This window comes from Oncorhynchus gorbuscha, linkage group LG06, assembly GCF_021184085.1.
Source record: "Oncorhynchus gorbuscha isolate QuinsamMale2020 ecotype Even-year linkage group LG06, OgorEven_v1.0, whole genome shotgun sequence".
Taxonomy (NCBI): domain Eukaryota; kingdom Metazoa; phylum Chordata; class Actinopteri; order Salmoniformes; family Salmonidae; genus Oncorhynchus; species Oncorhynchus gorbuscha.
In genome coordinates this window covers 99567325-99588137 of record NC_060178.1, presented here as the reverse complement: position 1 = coordinate 99588137, position 20813 = coordinate 99567325, and the positions used below count along the sequence as shown (strand labels likewise).

The following is a 20813-nucleotide window of genomic DNA, read 5'->3' as shown; positions in this document are numbered from 1 at the left end:
TGTGCCAAGAAAAATACGTGTGACTCTCACAATTAAAAGCGGATCATTTTACATATTTTGTTTCATCAGCTTTTAATTGAGAGCTCTTAGATGAGCTCTCTTGTTATTTTTGGCTGCACCTTGGTTGAGGTGCTCTACTCCCTCATTGACTTTACAAGATTAGAGAGCGACAGTTCAATGAGTTTCATCACTGGTTTTGTGATGTGTCATTAATAAAGGTGAAATTAATGAACCTTTATTTAACTAGGCAAGTCCGTTAAGAACATGTTCTTATTTACAGTGACGGCCTAACCCTCCTCTAACCCAGGGCTCCTCTAACCCAGGGCTCCTCTAACCCAGGGCTCCTCTAACCCAGGGCTCCTCTAACCCAGGACCTGCTTAAGTCCAGGGATACTTCACATCCACCGTTTACACAGTTCATTAACAGATGTGATGAAGACCTTTGACAGCTCAGTGTTGCAGTTTTAATCAAGGTTCTATTCTTGGGTTTACGGTTGATATACAGTGGGTATACAGTGGATGTACATATTTACAGTATCAGTAAGAATATACACTCAGTGGCCAGTTTATTAGGTACATCCATCTAGTACCCCTTTGCCTCCAGAACAGTCAATTTTTTGGGGCATGGAAACGTTGCTTGGTATCATGGGACCTAACGTGTGCCAGGAAAACATTCTCCACACCACCTCCACCAACCTGTACCATTGCCACCAGGCAGGATGGGGCCATGGCTGCTTACGCCATATACTGACTCTGCCATCAGCATGACGCAACAGGAACCGGGATTCGTCAGACCAGGTGTCGGACGAAATGTTTTTCACTCCTCAACTGTCCATTGTTGGTGATCATATGCTCACTGGAGCCACTTCTTGTTTTTAGCTGATAGGAGAGGAATCTGGTGTGGTGGTCTGCTGCAATAGACCATCCATGGCAAGGATCGCCGAGTTGTGTGCTCCGAGATGCCGTTCTGCACACCACTGTTGTACTGTGCTGTTATTTGCCTGTGTTTGGTCCGCCTGTTAGCTTGCATTCTAACGTTCAATTGAGCAGTAACTGAATGCCTCGATTCCCGACTGCCTGCTTTATATAGCAAGCCACCGCCATGTGAATCAAATGTCTGTAGGAGCGAACCATTTTCGTGAATGGGGTGGTATACCTAATAAACTGTAGCATAGAGTCCATAGTCTCTATGGGCCAGATGGCCGGTTGGTGATGTGATGTTGTCCTCCCACTTGAGACTGTGGGAGATGATGGTCCCCAGGAATTTGAATGATTCAGCTGTGCTAACACTTGAGCCATCAATCTCGAGGGGGAGAGATGGTGAGGGGCGTTTTCTGAAGTCAACTACCATCTCCACGCTTTTGTCTGTGTTTTAGGTTATTGAGCCTTCACCATGCCACTACCCACTGGGCAAAAACTGGTTGAATCAATGTTGTTTCCATGCCATAAAAAATACAAATCAACATGGAAAACTGATTGGATTACAAAAAAAGTCATCAACATAAGAAAATGTAGTCTTTTTTTTCACCCAACTTTTAACCTAATCCAATGACGAGGTGACATTTTTTGTTGATTTCGCGTTGAATTCACGTTAGTTGACAACTCAACCAAATTTAACTGACGTCTGTGCCCAGTGGATAGCCGGTCAACCTCTCCACGGTACATGGACTCATCGCCGTCGGTGATGAGACCGACCAGAGTGGTGTCATCTGCAAACTTGAGTAGTTTGACAGATGCGTTGTTGGAGGTGCGGATTACCATGCATTGGAAACTACAGTCAATGTCGAGGAGTGGGCTTTTCCAAACGGTTATAGTTGTCGGCTTGCATAAGTGGGAATGTTCATCTGACACGTTCAAGACAATACTTTTTCTATCCACTATAGTGTAGCACATGACAATAATGAACCCTTCCCTCAAGCCCAAAAAGCTTGATTCTTGTTTGGATTACATTATGGTTACTGTCATGTTGAATAGAAATTGATTGCAGCCCTAGGGTTGACAGCACAATCCAAATAACAAAGACAGGAAAGAAATGCTACACGTTGTGCTTTTTTCATTTACAAAATAACTCAAAAGCACAAAATAGCTACATACTTTCAAAGTATTGTAATTCCCTTTTTAGAAATCATAGTCGTTTACACAGTAAGACTCCATTTACAAGTAATGTGTGATTGATGCTGTCAAATCAAAATAACAATCTGAGAGGCAAGTTTTAATGAGTGAGTGATGCTTTGACTGCAGCTCCATCATCTGTCTGTCTCTCTCCCTGTCACCAGGCCCTACCCAGAGAATGCCAGCTACAGCCACTTGCATGGACTTCTTCCAGCTCTTTGTGCCCGACAACGCCATCCAGAACATGGTGACGCAGACCAACATGTACGCCAAGAAGTACCAGGAGCGCTTCGGCAGCGACGAGGGCTGGCGGAACGTGACGGCGGCCGAGATGAAGGCCTTCCTAGGCTTGGTGACTTCCACCAGCGTTCACCGCTGTGAGTCAGTGCTCAGTATCTGGAGCAGCGGCTTCTTCAGCAACCGCAGCATTGCCCTTAAGATGAGCCAGGCGCGCTTCGAGAAGATCCTCAAGTACTTCCACATCGTGGCCTTCCGCTCCAGCCACGGCAGCCATGGCCTCTACAAGATCCAGCCCTTCCTGGACTCACTGCAGCAGTCGTTCGGCTGCAGCACCTTCCGCCCCTCACAGACTCAGGTATGGCAGTAGGCTGCTGTGTGTACTGTTCAGCTTTGGACATGTTTAGTACAGATGACAGGGTTGGGGTCAATTTGAGTAAACTTTCATTTTATTTCAAGTTTTTCCATTTTTTATTTTTTTATTTTTTTATTAAAATCACTTCCTGAAGTGACTACCTTCAATTCAAATTTGTTGACATCTGTGCCCAGCAGGCAGCTTGGTGTGTTCGGCTCTGGGTACTTTTAGAGCAGACTCAAAATACAACACAGTGGTCAGATAGGTAGGTTGTCATTTGGACAAACATTCCTGGAACAATAGTACGTTGTGTCCATGTTTGTTCTAGTTTAGAACAGACTCATAGTTAACTTCTTTGGGAGCTGAATATTTATCTGTGAAGAGTAAACTTGTTTTCTGTCTAATTAAACTTTATTCAAATGTTAATCTAATATCTGTCAGCAGCTGAATAATGTGTATTTGGGCTGTTTAATTAAGAGGGATTGGTTAAGATTAAGTTCAGAAACAAGCTAATGCACACTGAATATCCTTGCTGCAAGTTGAATTGATTGACATGAGCCAATTTGCACCCTCCCATGGGGATTCCACCAACTCTTTCAGAATCTTGGCAATGTGAACTTTTCTGAAAGGAGGACAACCTGTCTTCTCTTTCTGTGCTAGGAAGAAGTGGGCTGGGAGGACACAAAGTGGGATGGGAGGACACAAAGTGGGATGGGAGGACACAAAGTGGGCTGGGAGGACACAAAGTGGGCTGGGAGGACACAAAGTGGGCTGGGAGGACACAAAGTGGGCTGGGAGGACACAAAGTGGGCTGGGAGGACACAAAGTGGGCTGGGAGGACACAAAGTTGGCTGGGTGTGGGCTGGGAAGATGCGAAGTCGAAATGTTGTTGCCTTCACAGAAATAATTACGTATGACTGCCTCTGTGTTACATGTTAGAAGGTTATGATGTATTTATGGTATCAGAGAGGGTCAGATTAGTGATCCATTTTTTATATCCATAGTGACTTCAGACTGTAGTTTCTGAGCCCAAATAGTATTTCTAACTGATTTAGAATGTGTCCCTAAGCCTACTAGTTACTGCACAGGGTATTTTCACATCAATGAATTTCTGATGTAGCCATGTCAGGGATTTCTCCACCTGTCCTCTGTTCTATTTCAGTTTTAAGTTACTACTTTGACACAGACATACTCAACTTTGTAAAATAGCCAACCAATATAACAACCAGTATCACAACAAATATACCAATATTACAAACAATAAAACAACCAGTATAACAAGCACTATCACAACAAATATAGCAATATAACGACCAATATACAGTTGAAGTCGGAGATTTACATACACTTTGGTTGGACTCATTAAAATGTGTTTTTCAACCACTCCACAAACTTCTTGTTAACAAAACTATAGTTTTGGCAAGTCTGTTAGGACATCTACTTTGTGCATGACACCTTTAAACAGCTTGGAAAATTCCAGAAAATGCTTTAGAAGCTTCTGATAGGCTATTTGACATCATTTGAGTCAATTGCAGGTGTACCTGTGGATGTATTTCAAGACCTACCTTCAAACGCAGTGCCTCTTTGCTTGGCATCATGGGAAAATCAAAAGAAATCAGCCAAGACCTCAGAATATTTTTTAGACCTCCACAAGTCTGGTTCATCCTTGGGAGCAATTTCCAAACACCTGAAGGTACCACGTTCATCTGTACAAACAATAATACACAAGTATAAACAAAAGTTCTGTCTCCTGGAGATGAATGTACTTTTGGTGCGAAAAGTACAAATCAATCCCAGAACAACAGCAAAGGACCTTGTGACGATGCTGGAGGAAACAGGTACAAAATTATCTATATCCACAGTTAAACGAGTCCTATATCAACATAACCTGAAAGGCTGCTCAGCAAGGAAGAAGCCACTGCTCCAAAACCGTCATAAAAAAGCCAGACTACGGTTTGCAACTGCACATGGGCACAAAGATTGTACTTTTTGGAGAAATGTCCTCTGGTCTGATAAAACAAAAGTAGAACTGTTTGGCCATAATGACCATTATGTTTGGAGGAAAAAGGGGGAGCCTTGCAAGCTGAAGAACATCATCCCAACCGTGAAGCACGGGGGTGGCAGCATCATGTTGTGGTGGTACTTTGCTGCAGGAGGGACTGGTGCACTTCACAAAATTGTTGGCATCGTGAGGAAGGAGAAATATGTGGATATATTGAAGCAACATCTCAAGACATCAGTGATGAAGTTGAAGCTTGGTCGCAAATGGGTCTTCCAAATGGACAATGACCCCAAGCATACTTCCAATGTCATGGCAAAGGGGCTTAAGGACAACAAAGTCAAGGTATTTGAGTGGCCATCACAAAGCCCTGACCTCAACCGTATAGAAAATGTGTGGGCAGAACTGAAAAGGCGTGTGGGAGCAGGGAGGCCTACAATAATGACTGTTACAGGAGGAATGGGCCAAAATTCACCCAACTTATTGTGGGAAGCTTGTGGAAGGCTACCGGAAAGGTTGACCCAAGTTACGAAATGTAAAGGCAATGCTACCAAATACTAATTCAGTGTTTATACATTTCTGGCCCACTGGGAATGTGTTGAAAGAAATAAAAGCTTAAATAAATAATTCTCTGTACTCTTATTCTGACATTTCACATTCTTAAAATAAAGTGGTGATCCTAACTGACAGGGACTTTTTACTAGGATTAAATGTTAGAATTATCAATATTACAACCAATTTAACAACCAATATAACAATATTACAACCAATATAACTACAAAATAGCAATATAACAACAATATTACAACATAGAAAAACCAACATAACAACCAATACAGCAACCAATAGAACAACCATTATAACATATAACTACCAGTACAACAATCAATATAACAACCAATATAACTACCAATACAACAATCAATATAACAACCAATATAACTACCAATACAACAACCAATATAGCAACCAATGCAACAACCAATATAGCAACCAATGCAACAACCAATATAGCAACCAATGCAACAACCAATATAGCAACCAATGCAACAACCAATATAGCAACCAATGCAACAACCAATATAGCAACCAATGCAACAACCAATATAGCAACCAATGCAACAACCAATATAACTACCAATGAAACAACCAATGCAACAACCAATATAACTACCAATGCAACAACCAATATAACTACCAATGCAACAACCAATATAACTACCAATGCAACAACCAATATAGCAACCAATGAAACAACCAATATAGCAACCAATGAAACAACCAATATAGCAACCAATGCAACAACCAATATAGCAACCAATGCAACAACCAATATAACTACCAATGCAACAACCAATATAACTACCAATGCAACAACCAATATAACTACCAATGCAACAACCAATATAACTACCAATGCAACAACCAATATAACTACCAATGCAACAACCAATATAACTACCAATGCAACAACCAATATAACTACCAATGCAACAACCAATATAACTACCAATGCAACAACCAATATAGCTACCAATGCAACAACCAATATAGCTACCAATGCAACAACCAATTTAACTACCAATGCAACAACCAATGCAACAACCAATATAGCTACCAATGCAACAACCAATATAGCTACCAATGCAACAACCAATTTAACTACCAATGCAACAACCAATGCAACAACCAATATAGCTACCAATGCAACAACCAATATAGCTACCAATGCAACAACCAATATAGCTACCAATGCAACAACCAATATAGCTACCAATGCAACAACCAATATAGCTACCAATGCAACAACCAATTTAACTACCAATATAACTACCAATGCAACAACCAATATAACTACCAATGCAACAACCAATATAACTACCAATGCAACAACCAATATAACTACCAATGCAACAACCAATATAACTACCAATGCAACAACCAATATAACTACCAATGCAACAACCAATATAACTACCAATGCAACAACCAATGCAACAACCAATATAACTACCAATGCAACAACCAATATAACTACCAATGCAACAACCAATATAACTACCAATGCAACAACCAATATATCTACCAATGCAACAACCAATATAACTACCAATGCAACAACCAATATAACTACCAATGCAACAACCAATATAGCTACCAATGCAACAACCAATATAGCTACCAATGCAACAACCAATATATCTACCAATGCAACAACCAATATAGCTACCAATGCAACAACCAATATAACTACCAATGCAACAACCAATATAACTACCAATACAACTTATAACAATATTACAACCAATATAACAAGATCATGAACAATATAACAACCAATACAACAACCATTATAACAACAAATATAACAACCAATACAACTTATAACAATATAATAACCAATATAACAATACAACAACCAATATAGCTACCAATGCAACAACCAATATAGCTACCAATGCAACAACCAATATAGCTACCAATGCAACAACCAATATAGCTACCAATGCAACAACCAATATAGCTACCAATGCAACAACCAATATATCTACCAATGCAACAACCAATATAGCTACCAATGCAACAACCAATATAACTACCAATGCAACAACCAATATAACTACCAATACAACATATAACAATATTACAACCAATATAACAAGATCATGAACAATATAACAACCAATACAACAACCATTATAACAACAAATATAACAACCAATACAACTTATAACAATATAATAACCAATATAACAATACAACAACCAATAACAATATAATAACCAATTTAACAATACAACAACCAATATAACAATACAACAACCAATATAACAATACAACAACCAATATAACAATACAACAACCAATATAACAATACAACAACCAATATAACAATATAATAACCAATATAACAATACAACAACCAATAACAATATAATAACCAATATAACAATACAACAACCAATATAACAATACAACAACCAATATAACAATACAACAACCAATATAACAATACAACAACCAATATAACAATACAACAACCAATATAACAATACAACAACCAATATAACAATACAACAACCAATATAACAATACAACAACCAATATAACAAGATAACGAACAATATAACAATACAACAACCAATATAACAATATTACAACCAATATAACAAGATAATGAACAATATAACAACCAATACAGCGACAATATAAACACAAATATAACCAATACAACTTATTACAACCAATACAACAACCCATATAACAAGATAATGACCAACACAACAAATCAAATCAAATCAAATTTTATTTGTCACATACACATGGTTAGCAGATGTTAGTGCGAGTGTAGCGAAATGCTTGTGCTTCTAGTTCCGACAATGCAGTAATAACCAACAAGTAATCTAGCTAACAATTCCAAAACTACTACCTTATAGACACAAGTGTAAGGGGATAAAGAATATGTACATAAAGATATATGAATGAGTGATGGTACAGCGCGGCATAGGCAAGATACAGTAGATGGTATTGAGTGCAGTATATACATATGAGATGAGTATGTAAACAAAGTGGCATAGTTAAAGTGGCTAGTGATACATGTATTACATGAGGATGCAGTAGATGATATAGAGTACAGTATATATTTTTTATTTATTTTTTATTTCACCTTTATTTAACCAGGTAGGCAAGTTGAGAACAAGTTCTCATTTACAATTGCGACCTGGCCAAGATAAAGCAAAGCAGTTCGACAGATACAACGACACAGAGTTACACATGGAGTAAAACAAACATACAGTCAATAATACAGTATAAACAAGTCTATATACAATGTGAGCAAATGAGGTGAGAAGGGAGGTAAAGGCAAAAAAGGCCATGGTGGCAAAGTAAATACAATATAGCAAGTAAAACACTGGAATGGTAGTTTTGCAATGGAAGAATGTGCAAAGTAGACATAAAAATAATGGGGTGCAAAGGAGCAAAATAAATAAATAAATTAAATACAGTTGGGAAAGAGGTAGTTGTTTGGGCTAAATTATAGGTGGGCTATGTACAGGTGCAGTAATTTGTAAGATGCTCTGACAGTTGGTGCTTAAAGCTAGTGAGGGAGATAAGTGTTTCCAGTTTCAGAGATTTTTGCAGTTCGTTCCAGTCACTGGCAGCAGAGAACTGGAAGGAGAGGCGGCCAAAGAAATAATTGGTTTTGGGGGTGACCAGAGAGTATACCTGCTGGAGCGTGTGCTACAGGTGGGAGATGCTATGGTGACCAGCGAGCTGAGATAAGGGGGGACTTTACCTAGCAGGGTCTTGTAGATGACATGGAGCCAGTGGGTTTGGCGACGAGTATGAAGCGAGGGCCAGCCAACGAGAGCGTACAGGTCGCAATGGTGGGTAGTATATGGGGCTTTGGTGACAAAACGGATTGCACTGTGATAGACTGCATCCAATTTGTTGAGTAGGGTATTGGAGGCTATTTTGTAAATGACATCGCCAAAGTCGGGGATTGGTAGGATGGTCAGTTTTACAAGGGTATGTTTGGCAGCATGAGTGAAGGATGCTTTGTTGCGAAATAGGAAGCCAATTCTAGATTTAACTTTGGATTGGAGATTTTACAGTCTAACCAGACACCTAAGTATTTGTAGTTGTCCACGTATTCTAAGTCAGAGCCGTCCAGAGTAGTGATGTTGGACAGGCGGGTAGGTGCAGGTAGCGATCGGTTGAAGAGCATGGATTTAGTTTTACTTGTATTTAAGAGCAATTGGAGGCCACGGAAGGAGAGTTGTATGGCATTGAAGCTTGCCTGGAGGGTTGTTAACACAGTGTCCAAAGAAGGGCCGGAAGTATACAGAATGGTGTCGTCTGCGTAGAGGTGGATCAGGGACTCACCAGCAGCAAGAGCGACCTCATTGATGTATACAGAGAAGAGAGTCGGTCCAAGAATTGAACCCTGTGGCACCCCCATAGAGACTGCCAGAGGTCCGTATACATATGAGATGAATAATGTAGGGTATGTAAACATTATATTAGGTAGCATTGTTTAAAGTGGCTAGTGATATATTTTACATAATTTCCCATCAATTCCCATTATTAAAGTGGCTGGAGTTGAGTCAGTGTCAGTGTGTTGGCAGTAGCCACTCAATGTTAGTGGTGGCTGTTTAACAGTCTGATGGCCTTGAGATAGAAGCTGTTTTTCAGTCTCTCGGTCCCAGCTTTGATGCACCTGTACTGACCTCGCCTTCTGGATGATAGCGGGGTGAACAGGCAGTGGCTCGGGTGGTTGTTGTCCTTGATGATCTTTATGGCCTTCCTGTGACATCGGGTGGTGTAGGTGTCCTGGAGGGCAGGTAGTTTGCCCCCGGTGATGCGTTGTGCAGACCTCACTACCCTCTGGAGAGCCTTACGGTTGTGGGCGGAGCAGTTGCCGTGCCAGGCGGTGATACAGCCCGACAGGATGCTCTCGATTGTGCATCTGTAGAAGTTTGTGAGTGCTTTTGGTGACAAGCCGAATTTCTTCAGCCTCCTGAGGTTGAAGAGGCGCTGCTGCGCCTTCTTCACGATGCTGTCTGTGTGGGTGGACCAATTCAGTTTGTCTGTGATGTGTACGCCGAGGAACTTAAAACTTACTACCCTCTCCACTACTGTTCCATCGATGTGGATAGGGGGGTGTTCCCTCTGCTGTTTCCTGAAGTCCACAATCATCTCCTTAGTTTTGTTGACGTTGAGTGTGAGGTTATTTTCCTGACACCACCCTCCGAGGGCCCTCACCTCCTCCCTGTAGGCCGTCTCGTCGTTGTTGGTAATCAAGCCTACCACTGTTGCGTCGTCCGCAAACTTGATGATTGAGTTGGAGGCGTGCGTGGCCACGCAGTCGTGGGTGAACAGGGAGTACAGGAGAGGGCTCAGAACGCACCCTTGTGGGGCCCCAGTGTTGAGGATCAGCGGGGTGGAGATGTTGTTGCCTACCCTCACCACCTGGGGGCGGCCCGTCAGGAAGTCCAGTACCCAGTTGCACAGGGCGGGGTCGAGAACCAGGGTCTCGAGCTTGATGACGAGCTTGGAGGGTACTATGGTGTTGAATGCCGAGCTGTAGTCGATGAACAGCATTCTCACATAGGTATTCCTCTTGTACAGGTGGGTTAGGGCAGTGTGCAGTGTGGTTGAGATTGCATCGTCTGTGGACCTATTTGGGCGGTAAGCAAATTGGAGTGGGTCTAGGGTGTCAGGTAGGGTGGATGTGATATGGTCCTTGACTAGTCTCTCAAAGCACTTCATGATGACGGAAGTGAGTGCTACGGGGCGGTAGTCGTTTAGCTCAGTTACCTTAGCTTTCTTGGGAACAGGAACAATGGTGGCCCTCTTGAAGCATGTGGGAACAACAGACTGGGATAGGGATTGATTGAATATGTCCGTAAACACACCAGCCAGCTGGTCTGCGCATGCTCTGAGGGCGCGGCTGGGGATGCCATCTGGGCCTGCAGCCTTGCGAGGGTTGACACGTTTAAATGTTTTCCTCACGTCGGCTGCAGTGAAGGAGAGTCCGCATGTTTTAGTTGCGGGCAGTGTCAGTGCACTGTATTGTCCTCAAAGCGGGCAAAAAGGTTATTTTGTCTGCCTGGGAGCAAGACATCCTGGTCCGTGACAGTGCTGGTTTTCTTTTTGTAATCCGTGATTGACTGTAGACCCTGCCACATACATCTTGTGTCTGAGCCATTGAATTGAGATTCTACTTTGTCTCTATACTGACGCTTAGCTTGTTTGATTGCCTTGCGGAGGGAATAGTTCCACTGTTTGTATTCGGTGATGTTTCCAGTCACCTTGCCCTGATTAAAAGCAGTGGTTCGCGCTTTCAGTTTCACGCGAATGCTGCCATCAATCCCCGGTGTCTGGTTTGGGAATGGTTTAATCGTTGCTATGGGAACGACATCTTCAATGCACGTTCTAATGAACTCGCACACCGAATCAGCGTATTCGTCAATGTTGTCGTCTGACGCAATACGGAACATATCCCAGTCCTCGTGATGGAAGCAGTCTTGGAGTGTGGAATCAGATTGGTCGGACCAGCGTTGAACAGACCTCAGCGCGGAAGCTTCTTGTTTTAGTTTCTGTCTGTAGGCAGGGATCAAAAAAATTGAGTCGTGGTCAGCTTTAATGAAAGGAGGGCGGGGCAGGGCCTTATATGCGTCGCGGAAGTTGGAATAGCAATGATCCAAGGTTTTTCCAGCCCTGGCTGCGCAATCGATATGCTGATAAAATTTAGGGACCCTTGTTTTCAGATTAACACTACAACCAATACAACAATATTACAACCAATACAACAATATAACAACCAATACAACAATATTACAACCAATACAACAATATTACAACCAAATCAAATCAAATGTATTTATATAGCCCTTCGTACATCAGCTGATATCTCAAAGTGCTGTACAGAAACCCAGCCTAAAACCCCAAACAGCAAACAATGCAGGTGTAGAAGCACGGTGGCTAGGAAAAACTCCCTAGAAAGGCCAAAACCTAGGAAGAAACCTAGAGAGGAATCAGGCTATGTGGGGTGGCCAGTCCTCTTCTGGCTGTGCCGGGTGGAGATCATAACAGAACATGGCCAAGATGTTCAAACGTTCATAAATGACCAGCATGGTCGAATAATAATAAGCCAGAACAGTTGAAACTGGAGCAGCAGCACGATCAGGTGGACTGGGGACAGCAAGGAGTCATCATGTCAGGTAGTCCTTGGGCATGGTCCTAGGGCTCAGGTCCTCCGAGAGAGAGAAAGAAAGAGAATTAGAGAGAGCATATGTGGGGTGGCCAGTCCTCTTCTGGCTGTGCCGCGTGGAGATTATAACAGAACATGGCCAAGATGTTCAAATGTTCATAAATGACCAACTGGAGCAGCAGCACAGCCAAGTTGGACTGGGGAAAGCAAGGAGTCATCATGTCAGGTAGTCCTGGGGCATGGTCCTAGGGCTCAGGTCCTCCGAGAGAGAGAAAGAAAGAGAGAAGGAGAGAATTGGAGAACGCACACTTAGATTCACACAGGACACCGAATAGGACAGGAGAAGTACTCCAGATATAACAAACTAACCCTAGCCCATAAACTACTGCAGCATAAATACTGGAGGATGAGACAGGAGGGGTCAGGTGACACTGTGGCCACATCCGAGGACACCACCGGACAGGGCCAAACAGGAAGGATATAACCCCACCCACTTTGCCAAAGCACAGCCCCCACACCACTAGAGGGATATCTTCAACCACCAACTTACCATCCTGAGACAAGGCTGAGTATAGCCCACAAAGATCTCCGCCATGGCACAACCCAAGGTGGGGTGCCAACCCAGACAGGATGACCACATCAGTGAATCAACCCACTCAGGTGACGCACCCCTTCCAGGGACGGCATGAGAGAGCCCCAGCAAGCCAGTGACTCAGCCCCTGTAATAGGGTTAGAGGTAGAGAATCCCAGTGGAAAGAGGGGAACCGGCCAGGCAGAGACAGCAAGGGTGGTTCGTTGCTCCAGAGCCTTTCTGTTCACCTTCCCACTCCTGGGCCAAACTACACTCAATCGTATTACCCACTGAAGAGATGAGTCTTCAGTAAAGACTTAAAGGTTGAGACCGAGTTTGCGTCTCTGACATGGGTAGGCAGACCGTTCCATAAAAATGGAGCTCTATAGGAGAAAGCCCTGCCTCCAGCTGTTTGCTTAGAAATTCTAGGGACAATTAGGAGGCCTGCGTTTTGTGACCGTAGCGTACGTGTAGGTATGAACGGCAGGACCAAATCTGCGAGATGGGGCGGCAGCGTAGCTTAGTGGTTAGAGCGTTGGACTAGTAACCGGAAGGTTGCGAGTTCAAACCCCCGAGCTGACAAGGTACAAATCTGTCGTTCTGCCCCTGAACAGGCAGTTAACCCACTGTTCCCAGGCTGTCATTGAAAATAAGAATGTGTTCTTAACTGACTTGCCTGGTTAAATAAAGGTAAAAAAAATAAAAGATTTAAAAGATAGGCTGGAGCAAGCTCATGTAATGCTTTGTAGGTTAACAGTTAAACCTTGAAATCAGCCCTTGCTTTGACAGGAAGCCAGTGTCGAGAGGCTAGCACTGGAGTAATATGATCAAATTTGTTGGTTCTAGTCAGGATTCTAGCAGCCGTATTTAGCACTAACTGAAGTTTATTTAGTGCTTTATCCAGGTACCGGAAAGTAGAGCATTGCAGTAGTCTAACCGAGAAGTGACAAAAGCATGGATTAATTTTTCTGCATCATTTTTGGATAGAAAGTTTCTGATTTTTGCAATGTTACGTAGATGGAAAAAAGCTGTCCTTGAAATGGTCTTGATATGTTCTTCAAAAGAGAGATCAGGGTCCAGAGTAACGCAGAGGTCCTTCACAGTTTTATTTGAGATGACTGTACAACCATTAAGATTAATTGTCAGATTCAACAGAAGATCTCTTTGTTTCTTGGGACCTAGAACAAGCTGTTTTGTCCGAGTTTAAAGGTAGAAAGTTTGCAGCCATCCACTTCCTTATGTCTGAAACACATGCTTCAAGCAATGGCAATTGGGGCTTCACCATGTTTCATTGAAATGTACAGCTGTGTGTCATCTGCATAGCAGTGAAAGTTAACATTATGTTTTCGAATAACATCCCCAAGAGGTAAAATATATAGTGAAAACAATAGTGGTCCTAAAACGGAACCTTGAGGAACACCGAAATTTACAGTTGATTTGTCAGAGGACAAACCATTCACAGAGACAAACTGATATCATTCCGACAGATAAGATCTAAACCAGGCCAGAACTTTTCTAAAAATTTTGAGAGGAATGGAATATTCGATATAGGCCGATAGTTTTTTATATTTTCTGGGTCAAGGTTTGGCTTTTTCAAGAGAGGCTTTATTACTGTCACTTTTAGTGAGTTTGGTACACATCCGGTGGATCGAGAGACGTTTATTATGTTCAACATAGGAGGGCCAAGCACAGGAAGTAGCTCTTTCAGTCATTTAGTTGGAATAGGGTCCAGTATGCAGCTTGAAGGTTTAGAGGCCATGATTATTTTCATCATTGTGTCAAGAGATATAGTACTAAAACACTTGGGTGTCTCTCTTGATCCTAGGTCCTGTGAGAGTTGTGCAGACTCAGGACAACTGAGCTTTGAAGGAATACGCAGATTTAAAGAGGAGTCCGTAATTTGCTTTCTAATAATCAATCTTTTCCTCAAAGAAGTTCATGAATTGACCACTGCTAAAGTGAAAGTCATCCTCTCTTGGGGAATGCTGCTTTTTAGTTAGCTTTGCGACAGTAACAAAAAGGAATTTCGGATTGTTCTTATTTTCCTCAATTAAGTTAGAAAAATAGGATGATCGAGCAGCAGTAAGGGCTCTTCGGTACTGCACGGTACTGTCTTTCCAAGCTAGTCGGAAGACTTCCAGTTTGTGTGGCGCCATTTCCGTTCCAATTTTCTGGAAGCTTGCTTCAGAGCTCGGGTATTTTCTGTGTACCAGGGAGCTAGTTTCTTATGAGAAATGTTTCTAGTTTTTAGCAGTGCAACTGCATCTAGGGTATTGTGCAAGGTTAAATTGAGTTCCTCAGTTAGGTGGTTAACTGATTTTTGTCCTCTGGTGTCCTTGGGTAGACAGAGGGAATCTGGAATACAACAATATTTCAACCAATACAACAATATTACAACCAATACAACAATATTACAACCAATATAACAATATACAGTGCATTCAGAAAGTATTCAGACCCCTTGACCTTTTCCACATTTTGTTATGTTAGTCTTATTCTAAAATGGATCACATCATTTTTTCCCCTCATCAATCTGCACACAATACTCATAATGACAAAGCAAAAACAGAAGAAAAACCCCCCGGAAATATCACATTTACAGATTTATTCAGACCCTTTACTCAGTACTTTGTTGAAGCACCTTTGGCAGCGATTACAGCCTCACGTCTTCTTGGGTATGACTCTACATGCTTGGAACACCTGTATTTGGGGAGTTTCTCCCATTCTTCTCTGCAGATCCTCTCAAGATCTGTCAGGTTGGATGGGGAGTGTTGCTGCACAGCTATTTTCAGGTCTCTCCAGAGATGTTCAATAGGGTTCAAGTCCAGGCTCTGGCTGGGCCACTCAAGGACATTCAGACTTGTCCCGAAGCCACTCCTGTGTTGTCTTAGCTGTGTGGTTAGGATCGTTGTCCTGTTGGAAAGTGAACCTTCGCCCCCGTCTGAGGTTCTGAGAGCTCTGGAGCAGGTTTTCATCGAGGATCTTTCTGTACTTTGCTCGTTCATCTTTCCCTCAATCCTGACTAGTCTCCCAGTCCCTGCTGCTGAAAAACATCCCCACAGCATGATGCTGCCAACCCCATGCTTCATCGTAGGGATGGTGCCAGGTTTTCTCCAGACGTGATGATTGGCATTCAGGCCAAAGAGTTCAATCTTGGTTTCATCAGACCAGAGAATCTTGTTTCTCATAGTCTGACTCCTTTAGGTGCCTTCTGGCAAACTCCAAGTGGGCTATCAGGTGCCTTTTACTGAGGAGTGGATTCCGTCCGGCCACTCTTCCATAAAGGCTTGATAGATGGAGTGCTGCAGAGATGGTTGTCTTTCTGGAAGGTCATAGCGACAATCACCTCCCTGACCAAGGCCCTTCTCCCCCGATTGCTCAGTTTGTGTCATGCAGGTGAAAGAGGACCCAAAAGCGACTTAACAGAAACAGAGTTTATTAAAGTCCAAAACGGAATAACAGAAATCTGACTCCTTTAGGTGCCTTCTGGCAAACTCCAAGTGGGCTATCAGGTGCCTTTTACTGAGGAGTGGATTCCGTCCGGCCACTCTTCCATAAAGGCTTGATAGATGGAGTGCTGCAGAGATGGTTGTCTTTCTGGAAGGTTCTCCCATCTCCATAGAGGAACTCTATCAGAGCGACAATCACCTCCCTGACCAAGGCCCTTCTCCCCCGATTGCTCAGTTTGGCTGGGCAGCCAGCACTAGGAAGAGTCTCGGTGGTTCCAAACTTTTTCCATTTAAGATGGAGGCCACTGTGTTCTTGGGGACCTTCAATGCTACAGACATTTTTACATACCCTTCCCCAGATCTGTGCCTCGACAAAATTCCTTCCATCTCATGGCTTGATTTTTGCTCAGACATGCACTGTCACCTGTGGGACCTTATATTGACAGGTGTGTGCCTTTCCAAATCATGTCCAATCAATTGAGCTTACCACTGGTGGACTCTAATCAAGTGCAGTCCGGCAAGCAGCCAAAAGTCACGCTCCTGAGTCGGCCAATAGACGCTGGAGTGCCTCGAACACCGGTAGCCCACTGAAGAACAGCCAGACGAGTGGAAACAGGAACGAAAAGGAGGTTACTAGGACAAGCGCGCGGCGACCATCTCGAGGGTGATCAATGGAGACAGGATGCATCCAAGCTCAATTTCGAGTCTCATAGCAAAGGGTCTGAATCCTTATGTTAATTATTTTTTATGCATTTGCAAAAATTTGAAAACTGTTTTCTTTTTGTCATTATTGGGTATTCTGTGTAGATTGCTGTGATTTTGGGGGGGATTTTTTAAAACCCATTTTAGAACAAGGCTGTAATGTAACACAATGTGGAAAATGTAAAGGGGTCTGAATACTTTCTGAAGGCACTGTAACAACCAAAATAAGAGCCAATATAACAACCAATACAACAACCAATATAACATTTTAGTAAGGCTGCATTGTCTTATTTGAAATGCCTGTTCAAATGTTCTAAATGGAATAACTCTGGGATGTGCCCAATGTGTCAGTCAAGGTGTAGTGTACTCTCAACTATATACATAGTGTACAGGAGGCTGACAGTTTGCCTCAGCGTGTTCCCTGGTGACCATCAGGCGTTCCGCATTGCATGTAAATTCCCTGTCAGACATGGCGGATCAAATCGGCTCGCTGCTGCCTCCCAGAGCTGACAGGGGAGGAAAGGAGTGTTGAGTGGGCACCTTCCTTCTCCTCCGCTCCACTCTTCTCCTCCGCTCCAATCCCTCCCCCCTCTCTCTGTATCCCTCCCCCTCTCTCTGTATCCCTCCCCCTCTCTCTGTATCCCTCCCCCCTCTCTGTATCCCTCCGGCTGTATCCCTCCCCCTCTCTCTCTGTATCCCTCCCCCTCTCTCTGTATCCCTCCCCCTCTCTCTGTATCCCTCCCCCTCTCTGTATCCCTCCCCTCTCTCTGTATCCCTCCCCCTCTCTCTGTATCCCTCCCCCAAAAACACGACAGGACAGGGGGCGAAACGCAATCACAGCATCTCTCTGTATCCCTCCCCCGAGAGAGTCTCTCTGTATCCCTCCCCCTCTCTCTGTATCCCTCCCCCTCTCTCTGTATCCCTCCCCCTCTCTCTGTATCCCTCCCCCTCTCTCTGTATCCCTCCCCCTCTCTCTGTATCCCTCCCCCTCTCTCTGTATCCCTCCCCTCTCTCTGTATCCCTCCCTTTTTCCATTTTAGAAGGCACTCTCTCTGTATCCCTCCCCCTCTCTCTCTGTATCCCTCCCCCTCTCTCTGTATCCCCCCTCTCTTATCCCCCCCCATCTCTCTGTATCCCTCCCCCTCGCTCTGTATCCCTCCCCCTCGCTCTGTATCCCTCCCCCTCTCTCTGTATCCCTCCCCCTCGCTCTGTATCCCCCCCCTCTCTCTGTATCCCTCCCCCATCCCTCCCCCTCTCTCCCTCCCCCTGTATCCCTCCCCCTCTCTCCCCCTCTCTGTATCCCTCCCCCTCTCTCTGTATCCCCCCCCTCTCTCTCTGTATCCCTCCCCCTCTCTCTGTATCCCTCCCCTCTCTCTCTGTATCCCTCCCCCTCTCTCTCTGTATCCCTCCCCCTCTCTCTGTATCCCCCCCCTCTCTCTGTATCCCTCCCCCTCTCTCTCTGTATCCCTCCCCCTCTCTCTGTATCCCTCCCCCTCTCTCTCTGTATCCCTCCCCCTCTCTCTCTGTATCCCTCCCCCTCTCTCTCTCTGTATCCCTCCCCCTCTTTCTGTATCCCTCCCCCTCTCTCTCTGTATCCCTCCCCCTCTCTCTCTGTATCCCTCCCCCCTCTCTCTCTGTATCCCTCCCCCTCTCTCTCTGTATCCCTCCCCCTCTCTCTGTATCCCTCCCCCTCTCTCTGTATCCGTCCCCCCTCTCTCTCTCCGTGTGTGTAAAAACCAGGCATTGTTCAAAACCCTCATCATTTTCCAATGCAAATACTTTCACCCAGACATTCACTTTATTATCTGCACTGCTGAGTTCCAGGGACATTTATATCACCGAGTCCAGTAGCTGTAGAGGTATGAGTTGAAATATGCCCTCCATAGCTCCACAGTGGGGGGTTGGTGATATCCTGTCTCTGATTGGGCTGCCTCTGTCTGGGGCTCTGATCAGCACAGCCTGGGGATGGATGTTCTGTCTGAATAATGAATGCCTTTTCCCTAGCTGTGGCCAAGAAAAAGTGTCTACCAAAATGTTCCATGTACTGTTTTTTTCTGTCTGTGAAGCCTCCCTCCTTCCGCCTCTGCCTGTTATAATGAGAATAACAGAAGCCTTTATAGAAATGTTTTTTCTTCACCCTTTTAGACAGCTCATTAAGTGAAGTTTCTACTTTAAGACGAAAGGAAAGGTGCATGTCAAAGCCGTCCAGTGCATCTCTGGCATAGCAGGGGTTCTTTGGAAAGTACATTCAAATTGCTGAGCTTTGTGGCACTAACAATTCTGCTTAGTTTGCTGTCCAATGCTACTCTCTCTCATTAACGTACACAACACAAACACCTCTGTCTAGAGATCTAGTACGTCTGGCAAATAGAAGGTGTACCTTTTATTCCATCTGTCTCCTCAGACACTGCCTCTCTCAGGTAGGTCGTGGCTCTCAGAATGCCACCCATCTTAGCTAATGCAGTAGCTGTCAGACAGATAGAATTCATCTTTGTCATGGCCTCCACTGAGATTAAGTCATTGGGGTTGAGAAATGGGTTTGATACACATCCATCCTCCACAGGCCAAAGACTAACCGAGCATTAACCGACTGTAGTAATATCAGTAGAGCACAGGGTCTAAAGGACAGGTCTATAGCCATACTGTCATATTTCAGGCAGCAGTGAAAGGTCAGACAATACACAGATTTGTGACTGATTTCACCCATGTAGGAATAACTGAATCATTTAGAAAATAATTTTGTGAATCCTTTTGATGCTCAAGATCTGTTTAATGAGGGTGACCTGTGGATAACTATCCATGTCTCAAACACAGTGCTTATAACAAATTCCTCTGGTCAACTGTCACCATGTCGCTGTGTCTTATTGACCTATTTGACTCCATGTAAAGGATCCAGGTGTTTCAATCACCAACGTGACATTGCATCATCAAAACAAATCAATATAGGGGCAAACAACCTGGAACAAGCGGTCACATCATGCCTTCTCTACAGTGCTCAATACATGTCTTAAATACCTGCTCCCTGATCAGCTCAGGCTCTCCTGCAGACCTACAATACATGTTTAGGCACTTCAGGCGGCCTGCCGTGTGGCTCCCCAGTGGTAGGAGGTGTGAGTTAACAGATGTAGCAGGCAGCACGTCTACAGTACTCAATATGGCTTGCCTGTTCTGTTCTGGGCAAAACAAACACCACCTGTGCCTCGTGGCTCCTTGGTCTGGTGCAAAATGACTGTGGCAACGCATGCCGGTCCCATCCAGCCAACTTGACATTCTGCAGACTAGAAAGCCAGACAGACAGAGAGGGGTTAGCCACACTGTTTCATTAACATGATGTTAAGATGCTCCCTAGCTTTTGTCTGTAGTTCACACACATACAGTACAATCAGTCAGCAACAGCTACCATACTGCCACCCTCAGGCATTTAATGGTTCAGTAGCCCCACATCCCTGGTTATACACCTGTCTCCTGCTTGGCTGAAGGAGACATCCCTGGTTATACACCTGTCTCCTGCTTGGCTGAAGGAGACATCCCTGGTTATACACCTGTCTCCTGCTTGGCTGAAGGAGACATCCCTGGTTATACACCTGTCTCCTGCTTGGCTGAAGGAGACATCCCTGGTTATACACCTGTCTCCTGCTTGGCTGAAGGAGACATCCCTGGTTATACACCTGTCT

The 20813-nt window shown here is 44.0% G+C and overlaps 1 protein-coding gene across 1 annotated transcript in view; it reads left to right on the top strand.

The window, feature by feature from the left end:
- Positions 1-20813, top strand: part of LOC124038782 (piggyBac transposable element-derived protein 5-like) — a 36306-nt gene that overhangs the window by 3804 nt on the left and 11689 nt on the right. The window contains exon 2 of the mRNA XM_046354847.1: positions 2277-2707. Within this exon, the coding sequence (XP_046210803.1) occupies positions 2277-2707 (431 nt within the window). The remainder of the gene's footprint in view (positions 1-2276; positions 2708-20813) is intronic.